The 18,367-nt window shown below is 40.8% G+C and overlaps 1 protein-coding gene across 1 annotated transcript in view; it reads left to right on the top strand.

Annotated features, from left to right (window-relative positions):
* RNF169 (ring finger protein 169) overlaps window positions 1-15,625 on the top strand; it is a 60,695-nt gene extending 45,070 nt beyond the window's left edge. Inside the window, exons 5-6 of the mRNA XM_081153019.1 lie at window positions 7,917-8,010; window positions 8,471-15,625. Of these exons, the coding sequence (XP_081009145.1) occupies window positions 7,917-8,010; window positions 8,471-9,655 (1,279 nt within the window). The 3' untranslated portion in view covers window positions 9,656-15,625. The remainder of the gene's footprint in view (window positions 1-7,916; window positions 8,011-8,470) is intronic.
* The last annotated feature ends 2,742 nt before the right edge of the window (window positions 15,626-18,367 follow it).

Here is an 18,367-nt window from a genome sequence, read left to right as displayed (position 1 = left end):
TAAAAAATGTTTGTGATTAGTATTACACATTTCTGGATTTCAGTATTCATTTTTTAAAAATATCCAAGGTGGTGGGCTGAGTTCAGTTATTAGTATAGTTGTTAAAACAATTGGACTTGGTTGGTAGGAAATTGTTGATGTCATGGAAACCTTAGGTTAGAAGGTCTATTATGGTAATACTGTGAATTGCATTTATTAGTCAACATACTTTTTCCCTTAGGTAAAGAAATACTGAGTTCCAGTTGCAAATGTAACTTAGGAAAACAATATGGAGTTGTTAGTGCTGACAGTGAGATGTAGCATATGGATATATTGAAAAAGAATTAACTTGGTGGTAGTTGGACAACAATGTGATGGTAAACTTAAAATGGTTAAAATGGTAACTTTTATGTTATATATTTTACCACAATAAAAAAAAAAGAATTCGGGTTGTTACTAGTTTTTGTTTATTTCAAATGCATTTTTTTCTTTCAAGCAGCAAAGAAAGACAAGTTTTTCTCTGCAAGCAAGTTCTTTTCCTAAAAAAGATTTATATGTAAAAGCTTTTAAACTTTTTACAACTGTATTTAAATCAAATAAGTCTGCATTTGTTTTACTTACCTACTTTATAAACTTTTCTTTCTTAAGCCCAAAAGCATGAAGGAGGTAAGAGTGAGCAGGCCTGATGGGATGGTTATTTTGGAAGGAATCCATCAACAGATTCTGGCTGTGAGTCTTGCCAGCAGCTCGGTCTTTTTTCTTTTGAGAAATTCAAAGCCTTTAAGAGGGCTTTGCAGCACTATCAGTGAAGCTCTATAGCCCTTCGAAAATGAAACTTCTTCGAAAGAGGCAGATAGAGTAATAGTTAACTCTAGGTCATTTCTAAGTCAATCACAAAATATATGTTAATTTAAAAAATTAACTTGATATACAATTGTAAAGTTAAATTTTATTTTACATATCTAAACAACTGGTGTGTTTGTTTGCTTTTAAATTTTATTTCTTTTTACTCCTAATTCCCCTCTAGAATCAAACAAAAAACCTGGTTGCGTATTTTTCTAAAAGCTCAGCCTGGAAAAACTCTGTTGAGCTAGTGCCTTTTCTACGAGCTACATGTCCAGTTGTGTTTTCCTCTTTATTTTGGCTGTCACAAAGTTTAAGATTAGGACAGAGTTTTCAATTCAGTCATCATGGTTTTAGTCAACATGTGTTATAGAACAGAAGGAGTTCATCCACCAGGCGCTTAGTAGAGCCAAACACCAAGCACTGCATTGGAGAAACATTGGCTATTTTATGAATGGCACCACTCAGGAGAATGGGAAGCTAATGTTCAAAAGCCTGGACTCCTCGATCCAGGATTCAGGTCGGGTTTTAAGGTATAGGGGAAACAGGTGTGCAGAAGCGCTGGCCGGACAAGTTTTAATTGGAGGATATTGGAGCTTGGCTATTTATGGTAAGGGGTGTCATTGAAGGATCTTCCTGGACAGTGGGCCCTCTGCTTCTGAAAAGGTACCCGTGTTCAGGTTCTGGTTATGTCCCAGTCCTTTGGTCCAGGTGCAGCCGGAGATCAAAGTTCTCTCCTCTGCATATGCTTCAGCTGTGCAGCTTGCGGTCTTGGTCTCTTGTCTCTGAAAAGCAGCTCAGTATCTCATTAAACAGGATGGGACCGTTTTGAGCTGTTCCGCAGTTACATAGGACCTATAATTTTTTAAAAATCTTTTTATATACTCTTCCTATGTTTATTATTTAATGTAGCCTTTATTCTGTATTAAAGCTCAGTCTTTATGTATTTTTACTTTAAGTCACTTGAAATTCTTCTTGGAAATGGAGAATAACCATAAAAAGAAATATAATCAAACCATCTATCCTCTTTGCAGTTTAAAATAATAAAAAGAAAGTGATGCAGTAATGCTAGTACTGCCATTCCATAAAAATTGTATTTAAGTAAATGGTGCCTTGCAGGATTGCTGGCACATGATAAGGTGTTGTTGCTGCTATTTTGTTATCTTTCAGAGCTTGAACTCTTAGGGCTGAAAAGGACCTTAAATATTGCCTTATCTGTTATTTTGTTTATGGGTGAGAAGGCCAAAGCCCAGAGAGAACATGGCTTGCCAAACCTTAGGCTGCTAGACTAGTAGAAAACTGAGTTAGAACAGAGGATTCTTGGCTCTTTCCACTACAATATACCCCGTTTTCCCCATGGCCTTCTTGTAGGTCCCTGTGCTGCCTCCATTAAAAGCAGTGGAATATGGTTAGGAAAATGAAAATAGCTTATGGAAGAGTGATGCGGAACTTAAGAAGAATGGCGGGTTTTAGAGGTGTCAGTCAATCTCTGACATATTAGAGTAGAAATATACCGGTGGTTTCCAGAGGGCCTGGCCAGATGGTGAGGGAGCGAGTCTTTTCCCAGTGGTTCCTGCCATGTCGAGTGCTTTACGTCCCTCATTGCATTGAGTTCTCACATTGAGCCTACAAGATCTGTAATATTACTCTCATTTTACAGCTAAGGAAAATGCAGTTCAAAGAAATTAAGCAACTTACCCAAGAACATATCACTTATGTAGAGTGACAGGTGGGATTGGAACTCAGGTCTCTCTTGACTGTAAATCTATGCTTTTTCAATCAAACCATTCTCAGAACCCTGTAACAAAAGGCCTTGTGCTTGGATCTTTGCCTTGAAATGATCTGCCTTTCCACCAGAAGCTGCCTTTCTTCTTTTTGTTGGATAATTTATACTCTGCCTTGTTCTATAAAGATACAAGGTTGCTACAGGGATCTAAAAAGCTGTCCAGTTATCATGCTGTCTGAGGGGACTCAAATCCTTTTGCATTATGCTGTGGAAGCAGTGTTCCTATCTATCTGCAAATGAAGTGTGTGTCCAGAAATAGGCAAATATGTAGAGACAGAAAGTGGATCCGTGGTTGCCTGGGGCTGGAGAAGGGTGGGGTTTAGGAGTATTAGCTAAAGGGTATGAGGTTTCTTTATGAGGTGATGGAGATGTTCTAAAATTGATTGTGGTGATGGTTAATAACTCTGTGAACATACTAAAAACTTAATTGTGCACTTAAAAAAGGAAGAAAGAATACTGGTCTGTATAAGGCAGATAACCCAGTTCATAAAAACACAAGAGAAGGATTTTAACAAAATCTCACCCATTTCTGGTTATATGGCAGCTATAACTAGGCCTAAGGAAGCTGCTGGTTTCATTCAGATATGTGTGTATGTGTGTTTCGGGGTGGGGGGTGGAAGTAATGGAGGATCACACACCCAGGCCAGGGGCTGGGAGGAGGGTCTTCTCTAGCCTTTAGCTTCTTGGTGGGACTCAGCTCTGTCATACCTGAGAATTTGATTCAAAGAAACTAATGTGTGCGTGAGAGAGAGTGATGAGTGAGCAATTGAGAGCATGAACTAATTTCTTATATCATGCATTAACATTTGAAAACTCTTTAAGCAGTGTTTTATAAGGATTAAATCTTCTAGCTTTCCAGCTGCATGTTTATACTGGCTGTCCCTCCTTTTCTTTGTAAGTCAGACTCATTGTGGTTATGGATATTTTTAGTCTAACTAGACATCCCAGAAACCATCTGGCCTCTTGGCAGTGGAAATTTTAAACCAGTTGCCTTTCAGACAATGCTGCTTTCTCTTGTTTATGATTTCATGATGTGTTTAGGAGAGAGAGCTTCCCTAGACATGCTGGGTTTGTTCTATGGCAGAGTAGACTGTAAGATCAGTATGCTGTGGTAGAAAGAGCACAGGCCTTGGAATCATAGAGATACAGGGTGAAATCTTGGCTCCAGCTGCGTAACCTTGGAAAGATAACTTCCCTCAGTTCTTCGTAAATTGAGGAGGATGATTAGTATTTCATAGGGTTTCTGTATGGATTAAATGAGATACACCATATTTAAAACACTTAGGATAGTGCCTGACAGATAATAGATCCCTAATAAATGTTAAAATTTTCTTTCCTTAAAGAAGAGAGAGGCATTTCTATATATACATATTTTTATTCATTTACAAGAAATTTATTGACTATGTCCACTGTGTGCCTGGCACTGTGTTAGGGTTGGGGATACAGAAATGGATGTATACAAAGGTGGGAGGAGCAGTTCTTCCCTGTTTTTAGTGAAGGTATTACTTGAGCTCTTTCAGTCCTAAGAACAATATCAAGTTTACTGCTCTTGACTAGTCTCAGCCAGGATTTTGAAGCCTCTTAAGGTGACCAAATACTATAGTAATAATATCTGTATATTATGTTTATTGTTTTTACAATGTTTTCACATTCATGATTTTTGTGATTCTTTGTGTGACTGTAACAACACAATGGGGGGATAAGTTATATAGGGTCAAAGTTTTTGTATGCTATTGAAATTGAATTGATATTAATTTGAAATAGATTTCTGTAAATTAAGATGTTAATTGTAATCCGCAGGGTGACCACTAAGAAAATAACCTTAAACTTACACAATGTTATAATACTAGGTGGGACAAAAGTAGGTTTACAGTTGTTTGTATGGAAAATAATACAATTAATAAATAATAGTACAAGAGTATTATTATGTAAACTGTGTTTCATGTACTCAAAACTGTAAACCTAGTTTTGCCCCACCCTATATATGACAGTTATATGTAAAACTGGAAAAAAAGAAAAAGCACGTAGATGCAAAGAAAGAAGTAAAACTATCCCTATTTACAAGTGACATAGGAAATCCTGAAGAATTTATGAAAAAACTATTTGAATTAATAAACTAGCAAAGTTGCAAGATACAAGATCACAGCACAAAAATCAGTTGAATTTCTATACACTAATAGAGAACAATCTGAACCCATTTACAATAGCATCAACAAGAATAGGGTAGTTATGGATCAGTTTAACCACAGAGGTGTAAGACTTGACACTGAACTACAAAAAATTGTTGAAAGGAATTAAAGAAGACCTGTATAAAGGGAAACACCCTCTGTGCTCATGGACTAGAAGACTTAATATTGTTATGATGCCAGTACTCCCCAACTTGTTTCACAGATTCATTGCAATACCTATTAAAATTCCAATCCTTTTTTGCAGAAATGAAAAGCTGATACTAAAATTCACATATGGAATTGTAAAGGATCTCAAATAGCCATAACAACTTTGAAAAAGAACAAAAGTGGAGGACTCACACTTTTCTGATTTCAAAACTTACTGCAAAGCTACAGCAATCAAAAGAGTGTAGTACTGAAATGAGGGTAGATATATTAGTCTTTGGAATAGAATTTAAAGTCTCAAAATGAACTCATATATCTGTGGTCAGCTGATTTTCAATAAAGGTGCCAAGACCATTTAGAAGAGGAAAGAATAGTCTGTTCACATTTGGTGCTGGGACAGCTGGATATCCACGTGCCAAAAATTAAAGTTGGGCCTCAACCTCACACCATATACAAAAATTAAGTCAAAGTGGATCAGACACCTAAATGTAAAAGCTAAAACTATAAAACTCTTAGAAGATAACTCTTGGAGAGTTTAGCTATATAATTACTGCTCTCCTATAGTATTTTCATGCTATCTAAATCAGCTGTGTGGTGGACTTCAGTGACTGAATGCTCCCACCAGTAAAGATGATCTTTTCATCAATCCATCTCTAGTGCTTTGCACGGAGTTGGTGCTCAGTAAAGTTTGCTGACCAAATGAATGAAAGAGGCAATGATAGTTTCAGCCATATTGAGGCTTACCAAAAAGATTTTAGATTATCAGAAGCAGCTTTGGGTGTCTTTGTGGTGTGCTTGAGTGATGCAAGTGTGGGTTTTCTTTCTGAGCCTTTTTAAAATTTTTTTTTTTTTTTTACCACTTGGCATTTAGGGAGTAAGAAGTTCTCCTCAGCAATAGGTGCTTGTAATTTGTATATTTGATAACTTGGGCATGTAGCCAATGTCTTTAAATTTGACTCTGTTAGTGCTTACAAAATGGGTTCATAGCCAGTTTTTAAAAATTATACTAAGCTAATTCTTAATTATGTTCTGTTTAGACCTTAAAGTATAGGTCTAACCTCAGTTTGAACACCTCTAATGACACAGAGCTCAGTATTCCCTAAAGCTATCAGTGACTATTGAAAGTTACAAAGTTCTTTCTTAGGTCGATGAGCGTTTAAGTGTCTACTTCTTTCTCCAATGAAATTATGCCAAACAAGTCATATGTTTGAAGTAATAATGCTGTCTTTTTCAGCTCTGTATCCATTCCTCCTGACCCAAAGTTTACGTTATTCACCCCAGCATTTTAATCTGCCATCCACTTTACTTCTAGGGGACTGACACCACTGACAGTTGGTGTAAGTTCTGGGAGTGCAAATGGATTTTAATACTATTCTAGGTAAAATACAAACCAAGCTGACTTTTAAGCAGCTGCCTTCATAGGGTGATGTTGAAGTTTCCTATCTGTTCCAAAATAAATCTCCCACTAGATAGTACAACTCTCACATTATTTGTTTAGGTTCAGTGTTGAATTTTCTTGGTGAAGTGCAGCCATGTAATACTGGTTGGCCACCACTCTCTCCTGTTACTAACATAGCACAGATTATTTCATCAGATTAAAGCCATCTAGCAAGGTGATGTGGCCCTGAGACACAGGATGAGAGGGTTTTGAATGGGAGGAATAACACAGAAATGCTGGAATGGGAGCCATTGTGGATAGGTAGCGCAGGCCTGCTAGAGAGGAGAGGTACACCGGGAATATACCTTATTACCACCTTTATAAATTTTCCCTGGCATAGTAAAACTTGAAAAGTAAAACTTTTGCTACAGAAAAGTAGATATGATATATTCTATTCCAAAGCTAAGTAGAATTATTTAGGGAATTAATTTCTGTTTGGGATCATCTGCATGACTGTGTGTCCACCTTGACTTCTGGCTTTTGCAGCTCTGCTCTTACTTCATTCCAGGTAACTAATACCCCGCTTTTATGCCAGGCTGTCTTTTAGCACACCTTTTTTGTTGTACCATTTCACTGTACTGTATTGAGTTATTTGTGCTCCTCACTGGGCTTGGATTCCTTGAAGACCTAGCCTGCATCTTACTCTTCTCTGTAGTTTCACGGCTCAGATAATGCTCATCAGTGAATGCATATGGAACGTCTATGATAATTGCTTGTTAAGTAGAGTTGTAACAGGTACATATCAGTTGCAAGCCTTTCTAAAAGCACTGTTCCCACCGGACATGTATTAGGCAGGAGTTGGAGAGTAGGAAACAAAGGTGAATAATAAGAAAATCAAGACTTCCTACTGACAGTCTGTGGGATAGGTGATAGTCATCTGCACGTAATTCTTACACAGTAAGATTAATGTTATAATACAGGTACTGTGCGTTTTGGTGTGGGTTTTACATAATGTAATACATGCATAAGACAAAAAAAATCACGTGTTCTTGAAATCTCTTAAATCACCAGAATTTAGGCCTTTGGAAGCTCAAATGTAATGGATTAAGGGAGAGACTACATTTAATTTTGACTCCCTATGTAAAAATCTAGAACACTGCTATGCATTTTGTAGGTACTTAAATATTTGTTTCATGGGTGATTTAGATTGATTGCAGAGACATTTAGAGGGGGGGGAAAAATCTGTTGTTTGCAAAGGTGATTGAACACTGTTTCCACCCTATTTAGGAAGGTGAAGTATCCCTGTATCTCTCAAAGCATGAGCAAAACAGCCATTGGTCTTGTGTCACTGAAACAAGTCTAGTTTGGAAACAAAGGCTTATACCAAATGTCCTCTCTGGAAAACTCTTTCTCTTTTGACAGGATTTGTTCTTAGAATGTGTTTTGTTTATAAATTAACTCATTTTCCATTGCATTTGCCCAAGGGAATTGTCTTTCTTGGTGGGTGGCTTTGAAAGCATAGAAGAGATTTTCTTTTTTTTTTCCTTAGCATTATAGGCTATGCTTGACTATTTGTCTTTTATTTATTCTTTTTTAGGAACCTAAAAGTAGAAAGGAGTCAGAGCTGCAGTGACACTGCTCAGGACAAAACGAAGAGCAGACTCCGAGCAGCCCCATCCAGCAAAGCCAAGGTATTACCTTAGACACAGGCTCCTGGGGCTTTCTAGTCCTGTCCCATAACCTCCTGCGCATGGCCATGAAAGAAACCGTTCCATGAGAAGAGGCACAAGGGTCCTAGGCATACTGGTTATGTTGGGGAATTTTACAAATAGGTATGAAGGAAGAGAGTTTGAATTAATAGCCAGATGGGTGGCATGAGGGTTGGTAGACGAATGTTTTTTAAAAGTTCTAGATGACTTTTTTCCCTGTAGATTTTTAATTTTATTGTTTCAAGATTGTAGGAATTTCTGCAAATGGTAACATTCTAGGTTAGGGATTTTCCCCATTTCTTCGGCTCACATCACTCTTTGTCCATTTTTTTACCCTTTCCTTCCCTATCCCTGTACCATTATGAAGGAATTATGAAGGGGAAAAAAATGTATGTATGTATGTACGTACGTATGTATGTATAATCTTTTTTATCTCTTTTAGGTCACAACTATAACCCCATCCTCCAACCCCATTATTGGTGTCCTCTTGTCCACTCAGAACAACCGCTGCCTCTCTGCCCCTGACTTGACCATTGAAAAGCGTCTGCCCTTCAGCTCCCTCTCATCCTTGGCTTCCCTGCATAAGCCCGAGCGCTCCATCAGCCCTGAGAGCAACGACAGCATCTCGGAAGAGCTCAACCACTTCAAGCCCATTGTCTGCTCGCCATGTACTCCTCCCAAAAGACTCCCTGATGGCCGTGTGCTAAGTCCCCTCATCATCAAATCAACACCCCGCAACCTAAGCAGAAGCCTACAGAAGCAGACTTCTTATGAGGCCAGTCCACGGATCCTCAAGAAGTGGGAACAGATCTTTCAGGAGCGGCAGATCAAAAAAACCCTTTCAAAAGCCACCCTCACCTCCTTGGCTCCAGAAACAGGGGAAGACTTGCTCGTCTCTGAAGTTATCCATTCTAGCAAGGAGAAGCCAGTTCTGGCTTTAAATGCAAAACTGTGCAGTGGGCATGTGCTCTCTGAGTGTGTTGGACCCACCCCCTCTGACCTGGATTATTTCCCCTCTGTTAGCCAAACAAAAGCAGAACAAGGCAGTGACAGTAAAAGGAGCACTGAGATCCCATTGGAAACCTGCTGTTCTTCAGAATTCAGAGTGGGAGCTAGTGGGACTTCTTTGGCAAGAGAGCAGTTTGAAGAGTCAGGGTCAACCCCAGATGCCAAGTTAGACAAAGCTTGCATAAGCACGGCCATGAAAATCTCGGCAGTTAATTCAGCGCTGCCCAAAAACAGTGTTTCGGGTGGGGTTCTCAAAACAAAGAAACAGCTGAAGACAGTGAATCATTTTGATCTGCCTAATGGTGTTCTGGCAAACAACCTAGGTGAGGAGCCACTTCCTTCCTTGCGTCGGGGCCGGAAAAGACACTGTAAGACCAAGCACTTGGAACAAAATGGGTCCCTTAAGAAACTGCGACAAAGCAGTGGTGAGGTGGGTCTGGCCCCAACAGACCCAGTCCTGCGAGAGATGGAGCAGAAATTGCAGCAAGAGGAAGAAGACCGGCAGCTGGCACTGCAATTGCAGCGCATGTTTGACAATGAGAGGCGGACTGTGAGTCGGCGAAAAGGAAGTGTGGATCAGTATCTGTTACGGTCCAGCAACATGGCCGGGGCCAAGTAGCACCTCGTGAACAGTGTTACCTATTTTTAAGAGGTCTTTGTTTTGGGCTTGGTCATTTATCCTGAAGAACGGAGTGTTCTCACTTTGGGTTTTTCTTTATCGCAAAACACCTTGATGTGGTTCTGAGAGGTTCCAGGGCCTTTGTAGTCTATATCCAAGGGAACTGTGTTTCTGCCTCCATGTGACCCAGGCCAGAAGCACTCCCCACCCCCTAAGTGACCCATGCCCGAGGGCTTCTGGGCCAAATCTGGCAGCATCCACTTGGAATGAGATTCAGGAGCACAATAGCCAGAGTTAGAAAAGGTAGACAAAGAGGGGATACCTTCTCAAACCGATAGATCTGACTTCTTTTTACAGGGTGTATTTTTAAATCGACCTTGCAGATAAAAATAGGTTACATCTTTTTCAAGGAAGTGGAACAATATAGTTCTTTGGTAGATCCAAAAAGATTATATTAGCCCTTTTCCTGACCCTTGCCACAAGTAAATATTCCTAATGAAATCAGTTGAGTTTATGCTTCTAGAAGAGCTAATTAACATTCCCTGTTAAAAAGTAACATTGATTAATGCTATGTAGTGGACAGACCATTTCAGTCATTGTTTAACTTGGTCTTACTAGGAGACCTAACATGTAAGTGGGATTAACCCCATTTTTAGATGATGAAACTGCAGTGCAGGTGTTCAGGTTCTCTCAGCTAAGCCGCATAGCCCAGGCTGGACCACTGGGTCTCCTGACAACAAATCCCATGGATTTTCCACACTAACAGGTTGTTATAATGGACTACAACCCAAGGTATGCCACGGGAGCCTAGGGAAAGCTGGGTAGGCACTGAGTACGCATTGTGCAAAAATCCATACGCAGATAATTGAGATTGACTGGAACTATGAACATATACTGTGCAGTTAGCCCCACCCCACAGTTTATAGCCTTCTTTTTTCCAGGGTTCCACTTGTGAGATAAAGGACAATTGGACATCATTATTACTCTCCACATGGCCAAGGGTTATCTGCAATGTTGATCTGAAGTCCAAAAACTTTGCCCAGAAGTCAGGCAAGAACAATGCTGAAACTCCATACTATGGAAACAAGGTATCTAGCTGGATGCAGCTGATAAATTCAGTCCCATGGACCTTTGGGGTTTATTTTCCTTATCAGCTGACACCATGTGTCTTTTGCATCCCTGGTGGTGCTTGGTGCTTCTGCCCATCTGGGCTCATTGAGAATAGGGATTAAGATGTGATTTTAGGGAATCTCAGATGGGTTGGCATTCCCTGTGCATGTATGAGCTGTTACTATAAAGTCATGTGACTGGCATTTAACAAACCTTTCAGAGCTTGTATGTCCCAATGTATGTTGTCCTCCTTGAGTGCCCCCAGCAAGATACTGCATAGTTTTTCCAATGATGTTGTCATTGGTGAAAACATTTCTGGAACTGTCCTCAAAGTCTAGAAACATCTGGAAACATGGACTCCTAAAATGTTAGAACTAGAAGGAACCTTATGGGTCATCTCTTCCAACTTCTCCCTCTTATTCAGGCAGAAGCTAAGATCTGAAACGACGATTCACTGATCAAGGCCACTAGGGATTTACTCTATCACTGATTTTGCTTCTCGGGAGATTTGCCTCCCTTCTGTGAGCAAATCTGTAATCTTTTGGGGTTATAGGAGAGAGAGTTTTAAGTTTGAAACTAGTCAGAAGCTATTGAAGCCTCTGGAAGAGGAGGATTTACAAGAGGGTTTGGAGTCATAAATGAGGTGCCCCTGTAAAGTCGTCAGAGCCGTTTTCATGTGTAGCTCGTGAACAGTTCCCAGAGGGAAGTTCCAGAGATGTCGTAAGAATTTTGGTGATCGTTGAGATATGTGGAACCTCCCTGGTGACTACTTTGGTGGGGAGTGTCACTCACCTGAATGTATGTATTCTGTGTTCTCTGTCTGTGTGTGCACACGTGCAGATGTGTGTTTAAAAAACACATCAGTCTCATTACTTTATATTCACACCACTTCAGTTCTAGGTCCTACCAGCAACATATGCCCTTCAAAGGCTGCTGGAGGGCACGTTGGTGCCCAGGATAGAGCTGGCACTGGTCTGCAGAAGAAAGAAAGGGTGACTTACTAAATGCCCTTAGATAAAACATCAGTTCCTGCTGTTTCAGATAGTTCCTTTTCAATCTTATTATCAGGAGGCTAGTCTCATTGATAGTAGCAAAGACACTTATTTTTCCACTTGCCCCCTTTTTCTATATCCCCAATAATTCAAAAAATACTTTTCAGTTGGAACTGACTTTTGTTTTTGGAAAAAAGATAAATATTTTTAATAGAAAAAGATATATATTTTAAATATTCCCCAGAGTAATACTTTCATTTTAAGAAATTGCATAGTAGTAGCAACAAGTTTTAGCTTCAGATGCAGAGTGAAAAGCTGCCTGTTAAAAGAATATTCTGAATTGTGGATCCAGCTTACTGACTTTCCTCCTTGGCCCTGCTGTGGTGCCTACAGTGGTATTGACAGTTGTTTACCATACTTCCATCTGAGCAGTAGTCCTTCAAGTATAGGCAAAGCTGTTTAGGTTAAGGAGGGATAAGGCTTAATTTTTAATCTGCTTGGCTTTGGAGGAGGCAAAAACCACTAAGGTATTATCTGTATTTTAAGATGCTTCCCATACTTAATAACTTAAACCTGAACACTTTTCCTTTCTGAAAACTTTCCCTCTCCTGTTCATTGTGAAGTTGGTCACAAATGAAGTTGTTGATATGAATTCTTTGGAGAAAAAGACCAGGTAGGAAAGCAGAATGATGGGGAGGATTTCTCAGCTAGAATGAGACACACACTGTTTCATAAAGCAAATGTATTTCTCACAAATCATTGGACTCCAATTCACCGCACAAATTTCCCATGTCCTACTACCTTTGTTCCTTGTGTATATGCATTCTTTGTTTTCTCTCATTAAAGGGGAAGTGATGAGAGGTTGGAGGATGGAGGTCATTCTGATGGGAAATCTAAGAAATGTGGTTCCCTGAGGAGGGGGCTCTCATTCCTTTTCTGTAGAGTGGAAAGGACACTTCGGGAACATGTTCATGACTCTAATGATTGTATCTGTTGGAAGAAGTCATCTGGGCCTGTGGGGTTGGTATCAAATCAGGGGAGTATGTATCCAGCCCTTGGCCCCTTTCATATAATTGTGCTTTTTAAAAGGTTAATTCTTCTTGGCTGAGGTTTCCCAGGAAAAACCTTTGTAAGTGGCTTCATTTATTTTTTAAATTTAAAGTTTTTGCCTGGAGGGAGTGCTAGTGATGACTGTGTTTTTTGTTCATTTTCCGTAAAATGCCCTTGAGAGATTAAAGCTGCTTAATTAATTTCTGTATGATTACAAATTGACAAACTGACTAGGATGGGAAGCTGCCACTGTGCTTGACTGGTGAAGCTAATGACCGAAGGCTGTGCTGTTCGTCCTTTTTGTTCCATTTGACAGACATTTCCTGAACTTGGAACTTGTGCCAACTTTGTGCGGAGATACAAAGATGGAAAGTACAGTCTCTGCTCTTGTGGAGCTCAATGTCTAATGGAATATATTTGAATGTATATGTGGCTGGAGAATTTGTTAATGGTCTTATGAAAGTCCATTTCTTTCACAGTGAGCATCTTGGATGGTCCCATTCAAGATACTTCCCAGCACCAAGCAGGCTGCCTTGAACATTTGAGATACTCCCATCAGTATTTGTGCATGTGGTTGCAGCACTGCTTTCCATTTCCTAAGCAACTTTACCAGAAGAGGATGAATCTTATCCTCCAGTGGCTATAGGACAATGCGATCTCTTCAGAAGCTGCTTTCAGCATAAGCCCCATGAAATGAGGCAGGCTGTGGGCCACGGATGTGCTCAGAGGCCACGTCTCAACTTAGTAACCTTCTAACCTCTTCCCCAGTCAGACCTCCCAGCTGGGGCTGGCAGCAACATGGGATTTCTTTCCTTTTTCCTGCCTGGCTTTTCATTGAGATGGAAGGCCAGCAGGAGAGGAAGGAAAGAAAAATTGAAGGCTGGGTCATAAACATAAAATACTATGTAGCTGGAATAGGCAGGCATGGAAATCATCCAAGGCAAACTTGCCTCCTTACCGTCCTCTTCTTTTTTAAGAAATCAGCAACTTGATGTTCAGTGCCCTGTGTCCTATTTTATATTATAGTTTTCTAGGGTCTGAATAAATAGTACTTTATGTTACACACACACACACACACACACACACACAATTTGGTAATGAGGGGGACAACCAAATGATTTAGGAGGCTATTTGTTTTAATAGCTTTTCTTCCTGAATTTTTCAGGTAGAATTAAAATCCCCCTGAATATCCACTCAGGTAGGAAAACCCCCATAGTGTAATGTGAATATGGAATCTTGGGAAGTGATATATTTTTATTGGGACAGTCATTTTATCTACCAAGGGTTAAAACCCAGCCAGCCCTTCATTTTTCTTTGAAAATCAAGAACTTAGGGTTTTAAATCTTTTTCAGCCAGCTTTTTCCTTCAACCCAGAGAGTGATCTTTTGAAGTGAATGTAGCTGCTTATAAATCTTGGGACTTAATGAGAAAGCAGGTCTGCTTTTTGGGAGGTTGGGGGGCAGTGGGATTCTAGGGAAATAGGCTGCTGAATAGATTTTCCTCCAGAGAGGATCCAGAAATGTACCCTTACACATGGTTATTATCCACTGTAACTTTCTGAATAGGATTGTTCTACAGAAAAAGATACTTCTAGATATATAGAGGTCACCAGTTTAGAGACTGGTTAAACTGGATGAAGGAAAAGTGCCAAGACTGTATGTGCACATTGTTCCATGTATTATCAGTATTTTTTTCTTCCTAAGAAAAATATTTACACACTTTGCTTCGTGAGTAAATGCTTTCTTAATGTCTTGTCAGTCAGTGTGGGAGACAGCCTCAAACTTGGAGCAGGTTCCCTCTCTACTTTTTCTGGTTTCTTAAGAACTAGTTGGACAAAGCCAAGGTAAGGCCAAGTGTGCTCATCTTCCTTTCCTCTACTTCAGTAAGGGGTAAAAACAGGCAGTGACTCCTCAAAGATCAGTCTGTTATAGCTCAAGTAGCTTTTGGGCCCTCCTGGCTCCTGAAGGCAGCAGTCACATTCTCCAGCCCACCGTCCAAGCTGTGCCACAAATGGGAGCAGGGGTTCTGCCTCAGTGGGGTCAACCCTTGGCCTCCAGCAGAGGAGAGAACAGTTAACTGTGCAAGGAAAAGAAATGGTTATCATAAATGCCAAATTTTGGGTGTGTGTGCTTGATGTGCTCTTTACTCTCACTTCTTTTACACAAACAGAATTGTCCTTAGGGCCTTTCTCCCTCCCACCTAGAAATAGAAAATGGGTTGTATATTGGTTTTACTCAACCTGCTGTGTGCATTAGAAGTGGTGAAGGGGTCTGGATCCTTGTGGACTGCCACTGCTGGCCATCTCCTCTCACACTCATAAAGAACATTTTGACAAAGACAGAGGACTTAGAACAGGTCATGCCCTGTCGAGGATGCTTCTGCCAACAAGGAAATGGCATGGAATCAAATGGGATGATGTGTTGTTTATTTAAACAGTACCAAAGTGCATTCTTCAGTGGCTGTTTACCTGCTTGAGGAAAGGCCTAAGTTGAGAATATAGTGAAGCAAACTTATGAAAGTAAATGTATTCTATTTTTAGTTGAAAATCTGGAGAGCAATCTCAGGCAAATCTGGGCTAAACTTAGGCTGTGTGTGTTTAATTTTTGATGCTACCTTTGTTCTGGGAGATGCCCCACATTGGAATGTCCTGCTTTGGCATTCAGAGTGATGGGAGAAGTTAGGTGGGATGGGGTTTCCGTAGTGCACAACTAAGTCTTCTGAGTTCTAAGTTATTTCCAGTTTATAACTGTTATTCTCATAACCATTCTTCTAATGAATGTACCAAGAAAGAATCCAAATAAAGAACAAATGTATAGGATGACATTTTCCCTGCACATTAGGCCTGTACTCAAAACATCTGGTTTATTTTTAATCCTTACCTGAGGACATGTTCACTGCTTTTAGAGAGAGAAGAGGGGAGAGAGAGACATACACGCATCAGTGTGAGAGAGAAACATTGATCAGCTGCCTCCCATGTGGGCCCTGACCAGGGATCAAACCTGCAACCTAGGTGTGTGCCCTGACCGGTAGTCAAACCCACAACCTTTTGGTGTACGGGATGACACTCCAGCTAACTGAACCACCTGGCCAGGGCCAGAACATCTGAGTTTTAAAAATACCCTGTTTTGGAACCACTGCTCAGGAACTCATCAAAATCCCCTTGGTGTCAGTTTCTTATCCAACAGAGAACAAATGTATCCCTGTTTCACTTAAACTTGTAAGACCAATTTGAAGGACTGGTATAAGTGTCAATGCCATACATGGTAAACCAGTACTTGAGGGACCTTTGAAATCGTCTGGCCCAACCTCTTCCAAAGAGGGTTATTAAAATGATTTGCAGAAAACAATGCAGCTATTAGAGATAGGAGACTAGAACTTGATTGTCCCTTGGCTCCTAAAGTAACAGAAAATGCTGTCTACATACAACACTCATTAATTACCTTATAGCCCAGTGCTGTGAAAGAGGTGGCCCTCACTGATGGGAAATACCCTGACATAGCCTGGAAGCTGGGTCCTCTGACTCCAAAGCCACTGATTGTTTTTCTGCTGCCCTGGCTCAGAACCTCAGAGTGGGGCCACCCTCCTTCACTGGCCTTGACTAACAGTATAGTTCCAGTTGCTTTCTGGGTTTGCTTTCCTCCTGAACTGGGCCTCACAGGGCTAGCGAGATCAGTTTTCCCTCTGCACCCACTGCAGGGGTGGGAGGTATCCTGAGGTGGCAAGTATTGTGAGGCACAGTCTGCATCTAAATCAGTTCTCTCTTCCTCATGGCCACAGTCGACTCTCCAGGGTGCTCACTGGCACCTTGGATAAGTAATTTGGAAAACAGTTGGGCCTAATTTTGAAGAATTGGTGGGAAAAACTATTTCTTTTGTTTTGCTCTTAATAGATGATTGGAGAAGGCTCAGAAGAGAGTGGCAGCCAGTTTCCCATCTGCTTATGGAGAAGGGGGCTGTGGGTGAGAGCCAGCCCAGGAGGGTAAAGCATCTAATGGTAGATCAGAGTGTGACTGCTGACAGCAGGGAGGGTGGTCGCCACCCCAAAGGCCTTCTGAGTCTTGAATGCCGGCTCACTTGACAAATCTAGTTTGAGGCTTTTTCACTGGGCTGAGGACTAGGTGATGTCTCTGCAAAAGCACAAAACGGGGAACCACGGGACTGAAATTTGCTTAGTGAAGAACCCTCCCTAAAAAAGTGATTTTAACACCAGAAGGACACACAGAGACGGAAAACTCCATTGCTGCTATGGGTAAGGTTAAATGAGCTGCCCTAGGAGACAGCAAATGGGGATAACAATTGAACCCTGATAATGTGACTAAGTCTGGATTACTCCTGAGACAGGAAAGGGTCGAACACAAGTGGGAAACGATCGTATGGCTTCAGGAGGTGCAATTCACCACATGGGAGTGGGGTTAGTAGTCTGATACACTGACTTAAAATAGCAGGCAGGTTGAAGTGCTGTTTTCTCTGAACATGGTGGTTTTTTAAGGGAAGTCCAAGGCAGCGCCTGTAGGACCATGCCCAGCTCTGCCTTCGAGTGTCTTAGCCATAGCTGTGTAAAATCCCATTAAGATAGCCTGCCTGAGCTTTCTCATTTCACCCACAAATTAAATCTTATTGAATATTTCCTGGATGCAGGCCCTGAGCTGAGCACCAGAGGTATCATTTGGCACAGTGCAATGTGATGCCCAATGAGGTCATACTAGGTCAAAAAAAGGGAAAGCCCAGTTCAGCTTGAAAGGAAAGTTCAAGGACATACTTGAGCTGAGGCTGAAAGGATGAATAAGAAACATTAGCTCCCATGTGTTCTTACTAGGTCTCTTCCTAGAGGAGTAGTCACTGCATAGCCTCCTAGTGGTTTCCCTCCTGGGAGTTCTACATTGGCATGATCTGGCTACATGTGAGGGAGAAGGGGCCAGCCCTCTACACTCACTCTGTAAACAGCCTCCAAGATGGCAAAGCTCATAATCAGGAATGCAGAATGATTCTGGCAGCCTGGAACTCCAGGCTGAGACTAAGATAAAGAAATGTAAAAAATCCTGCATCAGATATCAAAAGTCAATTTCAAGTATAAAAAAGGGAAGCAGTTCTAATAATAGTAGTCTGCTGATAAAGACTTAATAAAAGCCAAAGTGGCAATGCCATTGGTTTTAAGAGTGAGCAAAAGGTAAATGTCTGTATAAAAATATACTATCCAGAGAAGGGAGCAGGCAGTACTGCTGTGTGCCAGGTTTGTACACAGCTGGAGTACTATTGCATCTAGGTATCATGAGTAGGAGGAAAACCACAAACTTAGCAAGCTGTCTATGAGAAGCAATCTATGTGGAATAAATGAGAATGTTAAGAGTGTTTGGTCTGGATAAGTGTAGCCTTTTTAGGATGTTTTTACATTGGTGAAAGGTTGACCTGGCTGGGTAGAAATAACACATATACTCTTGGCCAAAAAGCATAGACAGACAACTGAGGGACTTATGCAGACAGCTTAGCCCAGTGGCTAGAACTGTCCTATAGCTTTCCCCACTAAGGGGAAAGCCTTTGGAGGGAATGAGCTACCTGTCACT

The sequence above is a fragment of the Miniopterus schreibersii genome (genome assembly GCF_964146895.1).
Source record: "Miniopterus schreibersii genome assembly, chromosome: 12".
In the NCBI taxonomy this organism is placed as follows: domain Eukaryota; kingdom Metazoa; phylum Chordata; class Mammalia; order Chiroptera; family Miniopteridae; genus Miniopterus; species Miniopterus schreibersii.
Note: the sequence above shows the minus strand (reverse complement) of the source record. Positions and strands in the feature narration are given on the sequence as shown.